The 21,110-nt window shown below is 43.1% G+C and overlaps 1 protein-coding gene across 2 annotated transcripts in view; it reads right to left on the bottom strand.

The window, feature by feature from the left end:
- FRAS1 (Fraser extracellular matrix complex subunit 1) overlaps nucleotides 1-21,110 on the bottom strand; it is a 1,553,355-nt gene that overhangs the window by 1,235,080 nt on the left and 297,165 nt on the right. For both annotated transcript variants that reach the window (XM_085640947.1, XM_085640945.1), the window contains exon 4: nucleotides 906-1,019. In XM_085640947.1, the coding sequence (XP_085497073.1) occupies nucleotides 906-1,019 (114 nt within the window). The remainder of the gene's footprint in view (nucleotides 1-905; nucleotides 1,020-21,110) is intronic.

Raw genomic sequence — 21,110 nt, 5'->3', positions numbered from 1 at the left:
AGCATGACTCTTGCGTAGCACTAGTGCAGATGTCAACATTCTCCAGACTGCATACTCTATTTCAAGCGTTGCACCCACAAATCGCACCCCAAATTGAAAAAAGATCATGTGAGGGAGGAGTACAGTCAGCAACCTCTCTAAAGAGCTGCCATAAGGCCCAATACACTCCCAATAACCAGAACTCAACAGTGTAGAAATGGAGGCTAAACGAGGGAACCCGTATCTTTGAGTTTACCTCATACTAGAGGAAGCACATGCAAGACATTAACATCGTTTTTACCTGTGGCTCCAACAACTGTGGAAGGCAACAACCAGTCTCAAGAAGAAGAAAGAAAAACACAGCTAAAGGGGGCCGTGATCGATACTAAAAATAAGAATAACTTTCTGTGAGCACCACTTAAAATGCAAAAACTGCAACAAGAAAGATGGACAAGAGTAACGATGATTTGTTTATTTAACATAGCCTATTTATCAACACAGCTCACTCCATAATAACAGATAGACTGAAATGACCATATGAACAGATCCTTTCGTTTACTTCTGATTCTACATTAAATGTTGGGTTTTTTAAAATAATGTTTTTCATCAGTAACTCTCTCATTCCAAAAGTCATTCCTCAACTAATTACATTAGGCTTGAAGTTCTTTGACTGCACTATGGCAGGGATGCATTCTATGCTGGAATGCATGCAAATGTGTGTTCAGAATTAAGGGGCATAGGTTTGATTAAAAGAAAGTATAAACAAACATCAATAAAAGAGTGAAAAATGTTTATGCCGGAAAAGAATGATAATTGTACAAAATATACATCTCCCTTGTGCCAACGCTGGACCTGATTAAAATACAAAAAGTCAGCAGCTGATCAATTTAAAAACATTGGGGCTTGGTGAGCGTAATATACGTTACCATTCCATCCATGTGCTCCAGCCACTGCAGACCAAGGTTGGTTATGATTCTTGGGGTCCCATCATCAACAGATAGTATATCCACATTGAACCTCTGAGGCACCGTGGTCACCATCTACGAACAAAGAACCAAGGTTCAGTGAGTTGTACTCTAAATTTAAAATATATTTGGCTGAACAGAAGTGTAGAGTATGTGAGAACTTGGCTTTTTATTTAGCGGTTTTGATATTTCCACCACGTGAATATGATCTCACGATCATCATTCGGAAAAAGACTAAAAGGATACTGGCTCATATTGCTGCACCTCAGATTTAAAAGAAGTTTGCCAATTAGATAATGTAATCTGAATTTCCAATTATGACCAGCAAAGGCCTTGCGCATAAGCCCTACCCTCACAACTGTATTTGAGTGTGTACAAAAGCAGCAACGCTTGGTTATTAGGAATTATGAAGCGCCTGTATCAAATAGCTTTTAAAGAATCAAATTACATCCTTGAGGACACCATCGTCATAAACAGCACAGAGGTACTGAGTGTACATGATTGGGTCTGTACCATGAAAATAGCCTAAGCCCTGGAGGCAAGCAGGATTGTGAATGTTGAACGTTATGTGGTGCGCCTTTTTACAAATCACTAAAGTTTAGGTTGTGAGAATTACTCCAGGCTAAACAAGATAAAGGTTAAGTGCATCCAATGTGGGTTGCAGGGGTATGTTTCAAACTATTGAGTCTTGAAGCCAAAGTCTGTGCCAAAAAAATCTGGGATAAAGACCAAGCCTGTTCACTAAAATAATCCACCAGTGGATATGTGAGCACATGCCCTCATTAAATAGATACAGGGCAGTTGCTCAAGATTTTAGGGCTCTGAATTTTAGTGATTAATGTGGGAAAGTACGGGTGGTCCTACTTAAAAGTGGTTAATCTCCACCGGTGTTGTGAGCAAGGGTGTAAAGTTGAATGCAAGTATGCCCATCTTAGCAATGTGTCACTAAACACAGTGCGTGGTCCATAGGGCCTGGCAGAAAAAATCTTTACAGTGGCAACTGTATACCACGTGATGTGAAGTCTTTTAGATGTTAATCCGATGAATGTGAATAGAAAATTGTCCAAATCTGAAGTGTGTTGAATTCCTTCACGGACACAAACCCTATAGGATGGTGTCACAAAGATACAACATGTGCAGTTATAAGAAGTGCATGGTGGTGGCGACAGTTAGAATAGTTAGCTCAGTAAAGTGCAACTGGTGAGTTTGTGTGACAAGAAAAAAGATCAATCAGATTGCTCCTTTTTAAAAAAAAATTATTTGCAGTACCGCTTAAGTACCACTACCACAGTACTCCTGCAAGGGCTCAACCGTCCAAATATAACTATATTTTGAAGCTTTATGTCTCAAAAAATACTGAACAAATTTACACCAGATCACAAAAATCACGCTTTCTGCCAAATTTGGTTCAGCCGTTTTTCTCTCTATCGCTTCACAAAAGTCCTATGGGAAACTGCATAGGAAGACACGCTTTGGGACCCCTTTTCCTGCTTGACGGACCACTCCGAAACTTACTAAAGAGCTGAAATGGTGAACTTTTTTGTGAAGATTAATCAAACTGCACCAAAGTTATTAAGCAAAACATAAAACCCTTTTCTTATGTGTAAGGAAATGCTTATTTTTTATGGTCACACCCAAGTTTTTGGACTTATGCAGCTCCTTTTTCGACTCTGAGTGCACGGAGGCCTGCTGGCCAGACCTCGGCACCTGTGCTTTTCCCATTAAACTGGCAGGTCAAATTGTCTCATACCCAAATGGCTAGACTAACTAGCCCCTAAGTCCCTAGTAAATGGCACCTAGGGCATGTTAGTTAGAGGGTCCCCCAGGAATTGCAGCACTGGTTGTGCCATCTGGCTGTGACACGTAAAAGAAGACCCCCAGCCTGACATCTGAAGACTGGAAGAGCAGTTTAAACTGCTGACACAACGTTGCCATTTAAAGAAATTGCTAAACCAGACTTCTCCCTGGTATATGCGTAAGTCACCCCTATAGCAGGCCTATCGAGTCCTAAGGCAGGGCGAATCATATCCCATTGGTAGAACATGTAACTTTACATGTTCTGATAGCAAAAACGTGAAACAGATGTTTTTAATGTGGAAAAGCTTAGTTGCCCAATTGGCAAGTACAGAGTTACACGTTGACTCCCGCAGATGTGCTAACTCTGGAACAGGGCAACCAAAGTGGGTCATCCAAGGTATCAAAAAACTTGTTACATTAAGCCCGACTTGATGCTCAGGTCGAATTTAATGTAGCAAGCTGCAATGTGCAACTTTAGCAAAGTTCCCCCTTTGTTGTCTTAAGTCCCCTGAGCGCATACTGGTTGCACACTGGGTGCTGTCACCGAGACAGTTGTCTGCCCTCCTGGTGGGAGGACTGCCACCCGAATTTGCTGAACATGGGAGTGTCATTAGAGTGCAGTTGGGACCTACCGAGGATGAGTTATCGACCCAAGAAGGATTAACCTATGACCGTGATACTGGGTGACTAGCAGTCCAATGGAGACTTGACCTCTGTCAACACCAAGGGAACGTCGAGGGACTTTGACCCTGTGAACAAGACTGCCTCACCCCCTTCGTGGAATGAGGTGTAGTCGCCGCAACACCCCCATCGACCACATCGCAACCACCATCACCAGGACATTTGTTTCCCCGTCTAGTAGCACGCAGGCCGGGAAGTATTCTGAGCTCCTACCAGGTAGTAGGACAAATCTTTCTCCTTGCCCATGAGAGCATGGGCCAGGATACATAGAATTACTCCCGTCAGGCGGGAACAGAAAGAAAAGCTACTTCCGTTGGGTGAGAGCAATGCCAACTCCTGCCACACCCGTGATCGGTGCTGGCAGGGGACCCGGTGGGGTTGCAGGGCCTATGGGCCTCCTCCAGTAGCCCCCAGCACAAAAGACGCTGTGAGCCGGAGCACACCAGTTTTTTCTTTTTTTAAAAATGTAGTTTGACTTTGGGCGAGACAGATGAACATCTGTTTTTTTCTTCTATGCAGCTCCTGGAATCATGTGGATTATTCATTTATGTAAAAGCTTGGCAATCCTGCATAGGGCTAATGCCATCACTATTTGCAAGACTGAGACCACCTCAGTGGTAGTGGTCACAGTATCAACATATTTATATGCAGCATGGGCTTTTAGAGGGAAAGAATTACTGAAACTTAAATAACTCTTCAAAAATATCCATTTAAAATTTGCTAGTTTTTACACAGTTTTTTTTAAACAATGGTACAATGTTTATTGAATGTATTTCTATATAACAATTTATGTGTAAAGTCCGATTATGTATTATCTAAATGCATCCAATATTTAAAAATGAACAATTTTTCTCTTCAAGTGATGTAGGGCGAAGGAATATCTTCTATTTCGATCTGTCAAACTATTGACAAACTAGGTTTTGCATATCTTATCTCAGAAGTGCACAAGGCACAGGGTGTACTTCATACAAAAGACATAATGCAAAGCTAGGCAATGTTCAATATATTCAGTACAAAATCAGAAAACCTGAAAAACCAGTTTGTAGAGTTTGTCAAAGAATGTGAAGAAAAATCAGAACTTTGCAAGTACTGGGGAAATGTTTTACACATGATCGCTCTAGTGAAAAACTTGGTACAAGCTAACCGGAAGGTGATAGGGAGCTGCACATGAAGACTTTGGAGTCACTGATTACTGTGTTTTGCAAATTCAACTACATAAACTACTTGAGATATGGGTCCTGGTATTTGGAGAGAGTGAAGAAGCTAGAGGTGGAAAAACCATACCTCTACAGAAAATGAATCCAAAGACATTTAGTGGTGAAAGACATAGTGGGAAGGTTCAATACTGTGACTCCAGATATAAAACATGAACAGAGGATCCAGAGATCAGATCCAAAGGGTGAGGTGTGTCGCAGCTGACTCAGGAGCACGGGGATCATGGTTCGAAACCGGGTGCCAGCGGAAGCTCAGCATAATGTGACTCTGGGAAATAACTCACTTAATCTCCCCGACGGCCCCCAGCCCCTTAAAACTTTAAGGGGTGATATGCATGCGCTTTACAAGTATGGATCATTTATTATTTATGTATTATTTATTAGAGAACACAGAAACCGTCATGGAAAAGGCAAGAAAAGAAACCTAATCCTGCTTCATATTCTGAACAAGAAACTTGACCCAGATCTGCCCGGTATTATTATCAAGGCACATATCCTTTCGAGCGATAAACCTAGGAACAAAACTTGGGAGCTTCAACTGCTGAGCCTGTGAAGTTTTGATAAAAATTTGCTGAGACCAAAGAAGAATGTGACTTTAAAGGCGTAGAAAAATACCTTGTGCTTGTGTAGAAATTAAGTTCTGACTGGTACACGTTTGACTATCTTTGGTACAGCGAGTTCAAGAGATCAATCCCACTAAGTGACCTTCCACCGACATCATATGCTGTGCGTGGACACTTTAAAATAGCATTCTACCCGATCAGAAGACGTGTAAATATTTTGGAACATGCATATGTAGCTAAAGATATGTGTGAATTTGGTTGGGAAGATATTGATGGGGTGCTAAAACTGCAAATTTCTAAAGCATCTACCCATAGAACTAATACGTACACGTACTTGCAAAACCTGTGCTGCAAAACGATGACCCTGTCAATATGCTCTTCTCAAATGTTCAACATTCTGCAAATGTATCACATGTGATTGCCGAAACAAATAAAGTGAACTATAAAAATGTGTCTAAAATAGGAGCGATAAATTTTTTTTTTTCCATATTCAGATCAAAAACATTGTTTGGTGTAAACATAAAATTGTTAAAAAACATTATTTTTGTTTCATTTCAATATATGTCTCTTCTTCCTCTATTACACCGAAATTTTGGAAAATGGCAGAAAGGTTGCCCTGAGGAGTTATTTTCTGTCTCTATAAGACTACTTGACCCCCAAAACCTAAGTTTTGACACCAAAATGAAGTATATAGGTCTCATGGTTCCCTGAACCACATCAGACATTTTTTTTAAATGTTGTTCAAAAAAATTCAGCCTGGATCAGCAATGTCTACCCAAACTAAATTACTTCTCTAATAATGTAAAAACACAAATACAAATTGAAAATCTCTGGACAACAATTGTTTTATGGAGGTATACAGGGGGCCGGGATGATCGCTCGTCTGAAAATTTCATAGCTAGAAATTCATCACTACGTGAGGCACTGCACTGTCCCCTGAGAAAATTGTTTTACATACAACCTCTTTAGGGCTACCTTTATGCTTAGAGTGGATTGTGCCATATGCAACAGTTTCTACTTTGAACAATTGCTCGAACAATTGCACATCAGTATAGAAGTTATCTACATATAAATGGTGACATTAGTTAAAAAGTCCTCTACCAAGTTCCAACACAATTTTCTCAGACTCAAAAAGTGGATGGACAACCAAGGGGGTCAACAGAAGAATCCCTACCTGTGTAAACCCTGAAAGTATAGTCATATCCACTATTACTCTCAGAAAGCATATATATCTTAATTTCATAGCATACCCTCTTGTTAAGAATATACGCCTAAAAACCAAACGCCCTTGAACAGCACCAAAGACTCATCCATATCTATTACTTTTCCTGGAAAATAGATCTCTGAAAAGCAATCAACAAAACGATCACAGACAGGCTGAATCTTGGGTGATCAGGATGATTTTTTTTAAATGTACTTATTTTGCAGTTTTATATAGCGCGATTTGGACCCGATTCGGGTATCAGAGTGCTTTACACATAGCACCAGTTGCATTACATGAGGACACATTCATTTTTGTTAGGCACGGGGCGATTAAGTGATTTGCACAGAATCACAGGATGATCAGCATCATTGCCGAGACTCGAACCCAGTCACCCAGAATCGAGGTCGACCGCCCAAGCCGTTAAGTCAACTCCTCTCCCCAATCCTGATCCTGGCAATGCTGAAACATTATCAATGAAATTCAGCATCCGAAGCAGAAGCAAATACCGATCACGCCTCATGGTTGCAGGAAATATAGCAGTTGCCATCAAAGGAATAGTAGTCCAATATGAAGACGGTGATTGTTTCCTTATCAGTCCCATCAAAACAGTTTAAACACCAGAACTTCTTCAACTCAATCAGATATGTGTGAGTCCACCAGATAGCTCTGCAGTGGGGCTTACGTCTGGCACTGTTGTCCCTCAAAACTGTTTAGCATACAAATTAGACCGGTCAATAATTTCATCCAAAAATACTTTGGCCATAAGCCAATGAAAGAAATTTACAGGCAAAAAGTTTCCAGTATGGACTACACCTTGCAACACCACTAAAGGCAGGAAACCCAGGCTGCATCGTGTTTGGGGCAACCCAGAGTTCAGCACTTCCAATGGGAACACTTTCACCCCATGCTGCAATTCAGATTCTGCTTGCTGCACTATCTGAAAATCTAAAAAGAGGCACTTCCTCTGCAGTGATAGTGGCTTCATCATCAGAGGAGTCCTCTTGGACAGAACATTTGCTGACAGAATTGTGTACTTCGTCCTCTGCTTTAGATTCAGTCAGGAGGATCTTGTGGTGTGTGATGCCTATGGGTAGGGATTCTTAGAACCTGAAACAAATCTAACTCCTACCATATTTGCTCCTCAAAGGTGAGCCGCTTCTTTTTTGGGTAGGTGAGGTGTATGGGGCTGGTCTTGCAGGCTAAGATTTCCCCTGTGGTGGGGCAGATGAAAATCTTTCACTGTCTAACATCTGGCTCATCAGGGAGCTCGAAGGTGAAAGGGACTTCACTTCAGTCCAATGCCTCTTTCGGAGCCACTCTTGGGTGGGTATAGTAGTGGGTAAAGTAGTTTGGAAGATGATTTAAATTCCAAGGGTGCTCTCGCAGAGGCTCATTGTCAAATTGGCTTGGGTGGATGCCAAATCTCAGCGCCCTGTGCCAGAGGCGTTTCTAATGCCAAGAAGATCTCTTGTTGTTTATAGGTCTTGTAGCAGGACCCAAAGGTCAGTGCCCCTTGTGGCTCACCTCAGAGATTAGTGTCCAAAACCACAGGAAACTATGCTCCACTTGGATACGAGGACGCTATCGAGGTTGACCCTCGACCATGGTGGAATAGAGACTTTTGGGTAGGTTTTGTCCTGGAGCTCGTGCTCTGGCATAAAGTGAGTTCCTCCTCTTCAATCTCCAATAGGTTGGAGGATAAAGCTTGTGGGGTTTGCTATGCCTGCACTGGCTGGATATCTAAAGGCTCAGGCTCCTCTTTTTCAACACTGATGTACTCCGGTCTAAACTACTCAAAGAAACAAACAAAAAAAGTTCTTGCACTCCTTGTCTGGAAGTGCATCTGTTGTATGTAAGTAATAGATGCTGATTTTATATGCTTAGGGTAGGTTATGTACAGTAGATTAGCAACATGATGCTATTGAACTATAGAATGTAGAACAATGGTATGTTGTTAGGTCAGCGATGGTAGTTGCTGATCTGGTTCTATTAGATTTGGTTGCACACTTATTCTTGAGGAAAATAAACAAGAAAAGAGGAAATTTGTGTAGTGTGCTCTTTTCAATGGTGGCGAGGTACATCCCTCAGTGAAATTTCATGGGCAGACAGCTGAAGTTAGAGGCAACAGTCCGCGCAAGTGGTGGAGTTTTGTGAACCTGGTGTCAACGTTGGTGTTGTGGAGTCAGCACTGCATCAGCAAATATGAAGGAGGAGGGCGATGGTATGTGAGTAAAAGGATTTATTTGAATGAAAAAACTGCGAGGATGGAGCTCAAGGCATCTGGTCGACACAAACACGAGGTCTGTGTAAGTTGTGTGGCAATAGTGACTGAGGTAGCAGAACAGTGTGAATCAGTGTGTATAGGCACGGGCTATGTGCGTTAGTCTTTATGAATACGCGTTTTGACGTATAGCGAAGACGCTCACAGTCCAGTGTGGAGCGCGTCAAGCTGCAGTGTTTGAGAGTGCTGAACTGACTGGACAAGATAAGAGGTAGAAAAGAAAACGGTAAAGTAACACTTAACTGTATTATTACCAGTTCTCCTGGCGTTGCAGGAGAGGAGTGTCTAATCGCTGTGGGGGCTTGGATTAAGGAAGCATTTCATCTCATGTGACCTGCGTAGCCAATCAGGATTTAACACAAAGTTCCCTACATCTGATCTGGGAAGCTTACTTGGTGGAAAACTAGTTTGCTAACTTACTGGGAGAAGGATCATGTTGACTACAATTCTTTGGCAAAGTCATAGACAACGGTGACTACATTTTTAAAATTAGTTTGTTATGTTTCCCTGACCTGGAGATAGCGGGAACAACGTTTGCCGTTTTAGTTTGTTGAGCAACATAATTTGTAAAATTTTTATCTGGTGTAGTGTATGTCTTAAACCTTGCAGTCTATTGCAGCACCGTCTGTTTTTCTAAATGGCCCAGGAGATCCAATGTTGCCATGGGAGGATTGGCAAAAAGCGTTTGAGACCTATTTAGAAGATTATAGGGAAAAAATCTTTTTAGCTAAGAGGACGTTGGCCTTATTAAAACATAGTTTGAGAGTAGAGGGGAGAAAGGTATTGAAGACTCTACCATGTGGAAATGTTGATACAGAGAATAATATAGTCTGATGAGGAGAATGAAGAGGATGATGTGTACAATAGCGCTATGAGAGCGCTAGAGGTTGCACTATGGGAAAAAAGTCAGTGTGGTGGTGGAGCGTCACAAATTCTTTTCACTGGTGCAAGCATCTGGTGAATCAATTGATCAATATGTAAGCACACTGCGTACAATGTCTGTCACGTAATTTTCGAGAGCTACTTGAGGCAATGAAGGCACATTTTTCCAAATGTAATAGAATTGGTCACTTTTGAAGGGTGCGATATCAAAGGAAATTACATGGTAAAAGTGTGAATTTTGTACAAAGCAACATCAGTGGGGTTGTATAATGTTCATCTGATGAAGACATTGAAGAGTTAATGTTGTGTGATATTATGGCTCAAGATCAGGAATTCCAAGTTGAGGGAACATGTGAAGACAACGGAAATACATTAGATGATAAGCAATATAGTCCTCCTAAGTGTATTGACTCAGTAATAGAGTTCAAGTGCAAATGAGGGCAGATTCGTGTTCGCCTTAAATACTCACTGAACAATAAATTTGTAAAGCTTGAAAAAGGAGGAACTATCTACAACTAAGGTGGAGTTAGTTGCGTATGGGGGAAATAAATTGCCTGTTATTGGATGTTTCCAAACCAAGTTGTCTTTTAAACAAAAAGAAAACACATGCTGGGTCTATGAGGTAGAAAAAGGGCGATGTCTACTAAGCTGGAACGAACTAAGAGCTTTGGATATTGTATTAAATCCTAACACTGTGGAACAAGTGTTATCGGTAGCCCATGGAGATGCTGAAATGTGGAAAAGTGAATTTTCAAAGTTGTTTGGAGATATGTTAAAGAAGATTTTCACACAAAAAGGTGCTGAAGGAGGGTGCAGTTGCAAAAGCTCACAAAGTAAGAAGTGTACCTGTGGTATTGAAAGATGCATTGAAAGGGGAATTTACAAAATTATTGGAGTTGGGAGTTAATGAACACATTGAGGCATCGAAATGGTTAAGTCTGGTGGTGATCACCCATAAACCCAATGGAAATATCAGGAAGTGTATGGACTTGAGAGATCTAATTGAGAATATATGGGTGGACCGCCATTCCATACCAAATTTCAATGAATTGTTGGTGGGAGTCAAAAGGTGAAAAGTTTATTCAAATCTTGACTTATCAAGTGTGTACCACCAGATATTGCTGCATCCAGAATCAAGGCATTTTATCTCATTTATAACGTCAGAAGGAGCATTTCGATTTGTGCATATGCCTTTTGGACCTGCGTCTACTTTGGAAGTGTTTCAAAGAATTACGTAGAATTTGCTGGGTGAGGTAAAAAAAATTGCGATTTTTTACAAGATGCCATCTTAGTGTAGGCGGATAAAATGATGCATGATAAATGAGTTGAATAAGAATGATCCCCTGGCCCATTTTCAACATACAACAAAAGGTGAGCTCTTAAATGAGATCATGTTTAAAAATGACTTTGGCTTTGCTAATTGCCTATGTACGCTCAAGGTGGATTTTGGCCATACTTTCATAGGTAGAGGTTCTAAATCAATTATTGATTTCATCCTTATTCCAAATCATCACGCTAGCTACGTGAAAGGATACAAAATCCATCATAATATAATGAGCGATCACTTGGCAATTAGTGTGAACTTAGCAGCCTCTAACTCTGTACCCCGGAAATCATGTAATAGATCTGCATGGCTGCAGAATATAGAGTTGGGTAGGAAAAACGGCTACACTATCCGATGGGCCAGCCGGGATCCCACTGAGCTAAATAACGAAATTGTCTCTAAGGCAATAGACCCCATCTTAACATGCTTAAGTGATAAACCATCGCATGACGATGTATTAAAAGCTTTTGACCGCATCACTGAGGTAGTGAAAAGCACGCTGTCCAGGGAAGGCAATGGTTCAGGTAAACCCAGGAAGGGATGGTTCGACCAAAATTGCACCAGATGCTACTCAAACTTGAAGAGAGCTCTGCATAGCTCTAAAAGAGACAACAGCGAGATCAGGGCTTGCAGAAAACTGTACAATGCTGCAAGAAAATCTAGGGTGACTGAGCTGAGAGATAAAGTATGGCAAAATCTTTGCGAGGCAGCCGAGAGCAAAGACAGCTCGAAATTCTGGTCGGCAGTGAATGCCCCATTTTTAAACAATAACCTGGATGCACCTTCCATCGAAGTAGCAATCGATGAGAGAACCTGGATAGACTTTTTTACTAATGTGTACTCATTACAGGGTGATGTGGGGACCAACGATGAGGAACAAGACATCGCTAGCGGAAAACAGAAATTTAGACCAATCCACCTACATATTTCACTCCAAGATGTGAATGCGGCAGTGAAGGCTAGCAGTGGAGGTAAGGCTGCTGGTCCCGATGGGATACCAATAGACCTCTATAAGTCAAATCTGGAGGTCTGGGGGCCCATCCTGACAAGGGTCCTACAAGCATGCTGTGAAAAGGGTTTTATAGGCACCTGGTCAGAATTGATTATAGTTCCCATTTTTAAAAAGGGCGAGCGAGGGAACCCTGCCTGTTATCGTCCAATATCCCTGCTGGACTCCCTAATGAAGATTGCTGGTAGAATTGTCCTAGAACACTTACAAGCATGGACAGAAGAAAATGATATTTTAACCGATGTACAATATGGCTTTAGAGCTGGGCTAGGTACTAATGAGCAGATCCTGAATCTTAGCGTATTAATTGGCAAATATACACAGGCAAAGCCAGGGAAACTTTACCTGGCTTTTGTCGATCTCTCAGCCGCCTTCGACTGTGTAATACAGAATAAGTTGTGGGAAGTTCTTAATGATTTAAAAGTCGATCCTGTTTTATTACTTTTTCTGAGACAGTTGTATTCAGGCGCAAGGGCAAAAGTTCGTTACGGACTAAAGGGAGAGTGCACGGCGCCATTTAGGGTAGAGAGGGGCGTTAGGCAAGGCTGCGTTTTGGCACCACTCCTGTTCTCACTTTATACCAACGCACTGGAACAGGAGTTGGTGTCTCATACTAGGGATCCCCCAATAGTCAACGCACGCCCGATAGCCTCCCTCCTTTATGCCGATGACGCAGTACTTATGTCTCGCACACAGGTTGGTTTACAGAGGGCCCTTTCCTTTTACACGTGTTTTATGGATAGGCTTGGCTTAAAGCTGAATGCAAAAAAAAGCTTTGTCATGACTTGTGGGGGGATGAAAAGTAAAGTTAGAAGTTACCAGGCGGGCGGTAACCGGGTGGAATCCACTAACCTGTTCAGTTATCTGGGCGTCCTTTTTAACAGAACAGGCTCATGGACTGCAGCAGTTAAGGCCAGGAGCTTACTTTTCATGAAGTCTATTGCCGCTCTAAAAAACTTCTCGATAAAATTGGGGAAACGCCCGCCCGTAATGCTGTTAAAAATCTACCAAGCAAAATGCGTAAGCATAGCAATCTACGGGGCTGCGATATGGGGTTTCCAGGATTGTAAGACGATACAATGTATCGAAAATGGGTTTTTTAGGTATATCCTGGGAGTTCCAGTTAGCACCTCAGTTTTCAACTGCCATAGTGAATTAGGAGCTGCTTACATCACTGACCTAATTAAAATTCAACCAATCTTGCTATGGCACAGAATTTGGACATCAGCTAGCACGGGCCTCAATAGGGAAGTTTTAACTGATGCCATGCGACTGGTTAATGTGGATAAAATACCCTGGCTCAGTTATATCAAAAAGTTCATGCAGGATATCGGACGCCCAGATTTTTATTTCTCACCCGATAATATGAATTCTACTAACAGAAAGGATTTAAAAAAAACCTGTATGACCCACCTAGAAGAAGTCAGGCTAGCCCTGGAACTGAACAAAATTACGGTGATTCATCATCAAATTATTTCTGTAACAAGTGAGATTCAACCATATTTAACATGTGTGGCAGGAGGTTACGACAGATATCTGTTAACCAGATTTAGACTTGGGTCCTTCCATCGCCTTATTACTCACCCAAACATCAACGACTGGTCGAGGGATCTTTGCCGCTGCCCATGTGATAACATTTCATCGCAAACTACATTACATGTAATTTTATTTTGTAAATTTTATGTTAATGAAAAACGCAGATGGTTGATCCCTTTCCTAAAACAAGGGGGGTGGAGGCAATGCCGCCCCGCCTTCCTGTATTTACAGAACCTGGAAAATTGTTACTGTACCGGCTCAGTGATGGGCTTTTTAAAGGATGTGATACGAGCCAGAAAACATTTAAACAACTAAACTGTTAAATCAGTTATAGGTTTGATCCAGTCAGGGTGACACCATTGCTTATGGAATTCTATATGATCTACATGAACCCAACTTTAGTATCCTGAATATATTCTTATGTGATGCGTAATGATATTTTTTACATGTAACTTATGTCTTACTTTTTAATTGTTGTTTTTATCTATATGTCTGCTTTTATGATTTTAATTCCTAAAATCGAATAAAGCTTGGTTTTGATTTGATTTGAGTTGTTAAGAAAGGTGTGAGAAATATTGAAAAAAGCAGGATTCATGGCTGAAGTAAACAAGTGTGAATTTGTTTGTCATTGTGTGGAGTACCTCGGTCACACAATATCTTATGAGGGAATCAAACCTAAGCATAAGTTAATGGCGATTGATAAAGCGCCATGCCAGATGGAGAAGGACCAATTGAGGTCGTTTTTAGGCCTGGCAGAATAGACTACTAAATTTGTCTGAAGGTTTGTGGATATTGTAGAACCGTTACGAGTGGTAATGAGAAAAGGACAGAGATATGAGTGGACAAATGAGTGCCATCTGGCCTTTGATGAGATTAAGAAAAGCATTATCAATTCTGCTGAGTTAAAACCTTTTGATTTACATGACCAAACCATTGTTTCCAAAGATGCTAGTATGCATGGATTGAGTGCAGTGCTGATGCAGGTAATAGATCGGGAAAGAGAGTTGTGGCATTTGCATCAAGAATGCTAAAGGGGCAGAAGTACGTTATTCTACAATCGAAAAGCAAGCATTGCTTGGTGGTGGGGTGTCCAGCATTTTAGAAATTTTGTCTGGAAGAAAGCTAGACTTGTGTACTGATCGCAAACCTTTGGTTGATGTGTTTACAACTAAAGAAGCTGCCGAGCTTCTCAGAGGATAGCAAAATGGATGTATAGGTTATAGGAGTACACGTTTGTAGTGAAGTATGCCCCAGGAATTTCAAATGTGAATGGTGATTGTTTATAAAGACTGCTGGTACAGCGAAGCAATGAGGAAGAGGAGGAAGAATGGATGGTTGCAAACATTATGGATCTAAAGGTCAAAGCGGTATCTGGAAGTGAATGGGAAATAAATGCTGACAAGTGATTCAGAAAGGCAGATTCTTACGAAAAGTTTACCCAAAAGTGGTCTAAGTTGGAAGGAGAGAGAAAGGAATTGATGAATTATAAAGATGTCTGGTCAGAGTTGTCATACAGGGAGGGTATAGTTAGAAGAGGTGACAGATTTGTGGTACCTTGGGTGCTGAGAGAAAGATTGTTGGGGCTTTGCATGAAGGTCACAGAGGAATGCCAGGAATGAAAAGGCAGGTAAAGGAGGATTTTTGGTGGCCGTGTGTAGACCAGGATGTAGAAAGATATGTGAGAAATTGCATGAGTTGTGCGTGTAGTGATTAAACACATGTAATAAAAGAGGCACCAGTTGTGCTTATTTCATTCCCTTGCAAGCCATGGCAAAAGGTAGCAATGGCCATAAGGGGACCGTTCGAGTTGGAGGAATGTGGAAGAATGTTTGCTATAGTGATGGCCGGAAGTGAGTGTTGAGTGATGTAAAGTCACGTGTGATAAGGAAGTTCTGTGAGGAAGTATGGAGAAGGGAAGGTTACCCTGAAGGAGTACTGACCGATAATAGGCCTCAGTTTGTGTCGGATGAATTTGAGATGTACTTCGCACAGTGCAGTATAAAGCATGTTAAAACGGCTGTTGGAAACCCCCGTGAAAATGGACTAGTGGAGAGGTTCGACAGGGTTTTGAGTGAAGCTATACAGTTGTCTCTGCAGAATTGATTGGTATGGAGAGAATGGAGTTAAAAATGTATTATGGAGCTAATGTACCAAGTAACAAAACAATTGAATAAAATACTGTCTAGACGTTATGAATATAATGAATATGCTACTTACCAGTATGCATCTGTTCTTGGCATGTAGGGCTGCTGACATTCATATCTGTGCATAGATCGCCGCCTAGTGATGGGTCCGGATGTTTGCACGTTGTTGTCCTGGAAGAGTCTTCGAAGTATCCTGAGATAGGTGACTCCTCCCCTGGACCACAGTGCGCATGGGCATCCTCTCCATCCTCAGATTGTTTTTCGCCATTGTGGCAGTGATGGAGTAGATACAGAAAGTGATGACCATGCTATACAGTAATTCTGAGAGCTGCAGCTGCTACAGGCGCCGGGGAGGAGGGTGGGCGATATGAATGTCAGCAGCCCTACATGCCAAGAACAGATGCCTACTGGTAAGTAGCATATTCAGTTCGAGGCATGTGGGCTGCTGAATTCATATCTGTGCATAGAATACATAGCAGTACCTCCCATTAGCGGCAGCTACCAGTGCCAGCTGCAGCGGTCTGAAAAAGAGTTTTGAGAACAGCCTGTCCTACAGCTGCCTGCTGTTTTGATTGCACATCTACACAATAGTGTTTGGTAAATGTATGTGTAGTGGACCAGGTGGCTGCTCTACATATATCATGCAAAGGAATGTTTCCCAGGAAAGCCATGGAGGCCCCTAACTTACGTGTTGAGTGGGCTCGTGGGGGAATCGTTAATGTGCGTTTAGCTTTTTGATAGCAAATTTGAATACATTTAACGATCCATCTGGCTATACCTGCTTTGGAGATGGCGTTACCTTTGTGGTGTGGGGCAAAGGCAACGAAAAGTTGTTTTGTTTTCCTAAAGACTTTAGTCCTGTCTATATAGTACATGAGGGCTCTCTTTACATCCAGTGTATGGAGTGCTCTTTCTGCGACAGTTTGTGGGTTTTGAAAGAAAACAGGCAGTTCAATGGTTTGATTCATGTGGAACTGCGATATCACCTTGGGCATGAGTTTGGGGTTGGTACGTAGTACGACCCTGTTGGCGTGAACCTGTATGAATGGCTCTTGAACGGTTAGTGCCTGGAGTTCACTAACTCTCCTCAAAGAAGTGATTGCTACTAGGAAAGCTACTTTCCAGGTGAGGAATTGAATCTCGCATGAGTGGAGAGGTTCAAAGGGTGGACCCATCAGGCGTGTGAGGACCAAGTTGAGGTTCCACATTGGAACTGGTGGGTGGCTTGGAGGAATTACTCGTTTGAGTCCTTCCAAGAATGCTTTGATGGCAGGCACTCTGAATAAAGAGAGGCGCTGCCTGTTTTAGAGATAGGCTGATATTGCGGTCAAATGAACACGTATTGAGGTGTATGCCAGATTGCATCGGTATAGGTGTAAGAGGTAACAAATTATGTTTTGGATGGATGCGTCTAGCGGGTTAATGTCATTATTATTGCAATAAATGACGAACCTTTTCCATTTGGCTGCATAGCAAGCTCTGGTAGTGGGTCTTCTAGCTTCCTTAATGATGTCTATACAGTCAGGTGGCAGGTTTAGGTAGCCAAACTCTAGGACTTCAGGAGCCAGATTGCCAGGTTCAGCTGTTGCGGATCTGGGTGCTGAATCTCTCCATGGTTCTGCGTCAAATGCGCGGGTTTGATCCGCAGCCTTTGATGCGGCACCACGGAAAGTTCGAGAAAGGTGGTGTACCATGGTTGGCGTTCCCATGTTGGAGCAACCAGGGCGAGTGTCAGTGAGTGTTGTCTGAGTTTGCGTGCCACCAGCGGTATCAATGGTGCTGGGGGAAAAGCGTACGCAAATCTGCCGGACCAGTTCATCCATATCGCATTGCCCTGCGACTGCAGATGTGGGAACCTGGCGGCAAAGCTTTGGCATTTTGCGTTTTCGCTTGTGGCGAATAGGTCTATCTCTGGATGACCCCACTGTTGGAAGTACGGTTGGAGTACTGACGGATGTAGCTCCCATTCGTGCATCTGGTGGCTGTGTCTGCTGAGCAGATCCGCCATCTGGTTGTCCTTGCCGGGGAGGTGTTCCGCCATGAGGAATATGTTCCTTTGAATGGCCCACTTCCGCATGCTCTGAGCCAGATGAGACAACTGTGGAGAGTGTGTTCCTCCCTGCTTCTGTATATAGTACATGGCAGTCATGTTGTCCGTCCGGATCAACACGACTTTGTTGCACAAGTGTACTTTGAATGCTTTCATTGCCAGGAAGATTGCCATCAGTTCTAGAAGGTTGATGTGCATCTTCTTTTGCTGTATCGTCCATAGTCCCTGCACTGTGTAATTGAGTACATGAGCTCCCCGTCCCTGGAGAGACGAGTCCGCTGTCAGTATTTGTGGAACAGGCTCTTGGAACGGTCGGCCCTTGCAAAGGTTTTGTGGATTCCACCAATGCAGAGAGTTGTATGCCCGACCGCTCACCAACACTAGGTCTTTTAGTTGCCCTTGAGCCTGATTCCATTGACGTGCTAAGCACTCCTGAAGCGGGCGCATATGTAGTCTCGCGTGTGGGACTATGAAAATGCAGGAGGCCATCATGCCTATCAGCTGCATGAACACTCGCGCGGGAAGGGAGTGTTGGGGTTTGAACTTGGAAATCAGCATTTGCATGCTGTTGATTCTCACTAAATTTGGCTGAGCTGTGGCTGCCAGAGTGTCTATGGTCGCACCTAGGTACTGTTGTACGTGTGCGGGTTGGAAATGTGATTTCGGGTAATTTAGTGAGAACCCCAGACTGTGAAGAAGGTGAATGGTGCGGGACATGTGGCTGGCGCATTGCTGGGCTGACTTTGCCTGAACAAGCCAGTCGTCCAGGTAAGGGTAGACGTGAATGTGTTGCCTCCGTAGATGTGCAGCCACAGTAGCTAGGCACTTTGTGAAAACTCTGGGTGCTGTTGTCACGCCGAAGGGAAGAACCTTGAATTGGTAGTGCTGCCCTTGAATAGTGAACCTGAGATATTTTCTGTGTGAGGGGTGAATGGGTATGTGGAAATACGCATCTTTGAGGTCTAGTGTGGCCAGGAAGTCTCCCTGTTTGAGCAGCGGGAGGACTTGTTGTAGGGTGACCATGTGGAAATGCTCTGAGAGAATGTAGCGGTTGAGGGGTCTCAGGTCTAGTATAGGTCTGAGTGACCCGTCCTTTTTTGGTATTAAGAAGTACAGGGAGTACACCCCCGTACCTTGCTCGTTGACGGGCACGACCTCTATTGCGCCTTTTTTCAGCATACTTAGCACTTCCTGCTGTAATAGCGCTAAGTGCTCTGAGGACATAGGACGGTGTTTTGGTGGTATGGTGGGTTGAGTGGAGGTTAATTCTAGGCAGTAACCGTGTTTGATAATATCTTTGACCCACCTGTCCGTGGTGATGGAGTTCCACGTGGACAGGAACCTTTGTAGCCTTCCCCCGACAGGTGTTATGTGGTCGGGAGGAAGGGAGAGGGCGTCACTGTTTGTTCTTGGGGGAGGACCTGGTATTGCCGTATCCGCGTCCTCTACCCTTTGTGCTGGAGCCACGATATCCACCCCGGGTGTTTTTATCGTAAGTACTTTGTGTGTTGCCCTTGTTGAAGGTTTGCTGTGACCCCTGTCCTCTACCTGCTCCTCTATTTCCGGGGCGACGAAAGGAGCCACTCCGAAAGGACTGCGTTTGGAGAGCCCCCATGGACTTTGCAGTGTCTGTGTCCTTTTTTATTTTTTCTAGGGTGGTGTCAACCTCTGGTCCGAACAAGTAGTCGGGGTTGACCGGCTGATTGAGGATGTTATTTTGAACCTCAGATTTGAATCCGGAGATTCGTAACCAGGCGTGTCGTCGTAACATGACGCTGGTATTTATTGCTCTGGCAGCTGTATCTGCGGCATCCAGTGCACACTTAATGGATGCGTTCGTGAGGAGTTGTCCCTCCCTGATGAGGATTTCTGCTCCCTCTTTGTATTGGTCAGGGATGATGATGAAATAAGCTTTATTTCGATAAAAAAATATCTTAAAAAGCACAAACAAATATAAATTGTACAGACATGTGATACCAAAAGACGAATCATATGAATATAATATCAACGTATTCCCAAGATATACAAAGAATTATAAAATACATGTAAACATTATAAATAGGACAATGTAAAATAGATATGCAGACAAACAATAAAAACGGTCAGGCTACTTAATCGAGGGCTGCAAGGGCTTTGGATCTTAAAAGCCAGGACCACCTCAAAAATTTCGATAAAGCGCAAACGTGCAGAGATCGTGTGTCTGATTTGAGGATACGCAGCGCTGTGAGGTGGTCGCGTGTGCCCAGGCTTCTGCATAAAGGTTTAAGAAAATATGATCTTGGGATTTTATATTCAGGGCATGCAAAGAGCACGTGTGCAATAGATTCAGGTTTGGTTTCACAGAAGGGACAGGAGGACGAAGTTTGGAAGGGAGGTTTCCAGCGAGCAGTCAGCTCGCGCACCGGAAGAGTACCGATCCTAAATTTAAAGTAGAGGGCTCGGTCATATGACTTCTGGATAATATCAAGATAAGGCTCAAAGTGGACGTCATCTTTGAGCAGAAGAAATTCGGTGGTGCATCTACTGGATTGGGAGCTGGAATTCCTTTTTCCTATAACCCAACTCCAGTAAAGTTTCTTCAGCTCAGCTTTCGGGGGCGAGGTTCTATTTACCCAAGCATCTTTTAGGCCAAGATCAAAGAGCAGGGACTTTACCTCTTTCAGCCATTTGATTTTATTCCAGGAAGGCATAGAGAGTATTTCGGATAAGCCCTCCGCATACTTGGCTAACTCGGGGGTCCACCAGAGCTGGGCCCAGAGAAGTAAGGGGCGTACTTTTGCCAAATCTTTCAACGCATGGCACCCTAAATCCGATAACAGGGGCACTATAGGTGTGCTCTGCGGGAGTGCCATCAGTTCCTTGTAAAATCTGGAATAAGATTTGGCGAGTTCTTCAATATTATTTGAGCCCCATAGTTCAGCACCATAGAGTGCCGAGCTCACGCCCTTAGCTTTGTATATATCCAGTGCTGGGGCTATTGGCCTAGATGAAGAGGAACGATGTTCTCTGAGAAGGGCACCCGTGACCCTCTTGTGGGTTAGAAGCATTTTTTGCAGATGAGAAGTCCAGCGCATAGTGTCTGTAATGCGGATGCCTAAATAGTCAAACTCTTTGACCCTTTCGAGAGAGACTGCATTCAAGACTGGAGGCTGACCTAATTTTTGGGGGGGATTCAAAATTAAGTATTTTGTTTTGGTAGTGTTGATGATTAGACCTCTGTCATTACAGAAGGATTGGAAACTGTCGAGAAGGGTTTGCAAACCCATGGGTGTTTTGGATAGGAGGAGTGTGTCATCAGCAAACAGGAGAGTTGGAACACGTTCGCCCGCCAGGGGTGGTGCATCAGCAGGAACTTTCAGCAGATGGTCCACTACCCCATTCACATAAAGTGAAAAGAGGGTAGGAGCAAGAACACACCCCTGACGGACGCCCCTGTTTACTGGAATTCTCTCAGTTTTCTGGCCCTGTGGACCCCAACGTA

The sequence above is a fragment of the Triturus cristatus genome, chromosome 2_2 (assembly GCF_964204655.1).
Source record: "Triturus cristatus chromosome 2_2, aTriCri1.1, whole genome shotgun sequence".
In the NCBI taxonomy this organism is placed as follows: Eukaryota; Metazoa; Chordata; class Amphibia; order Caudata; family Salamandridae; genus Triturus; species Triturus cristatus.
Note: the sequence above shows the minus strand (reverse complement) of the source record. Positions and strands in the feature narration are given on the sequence as shown.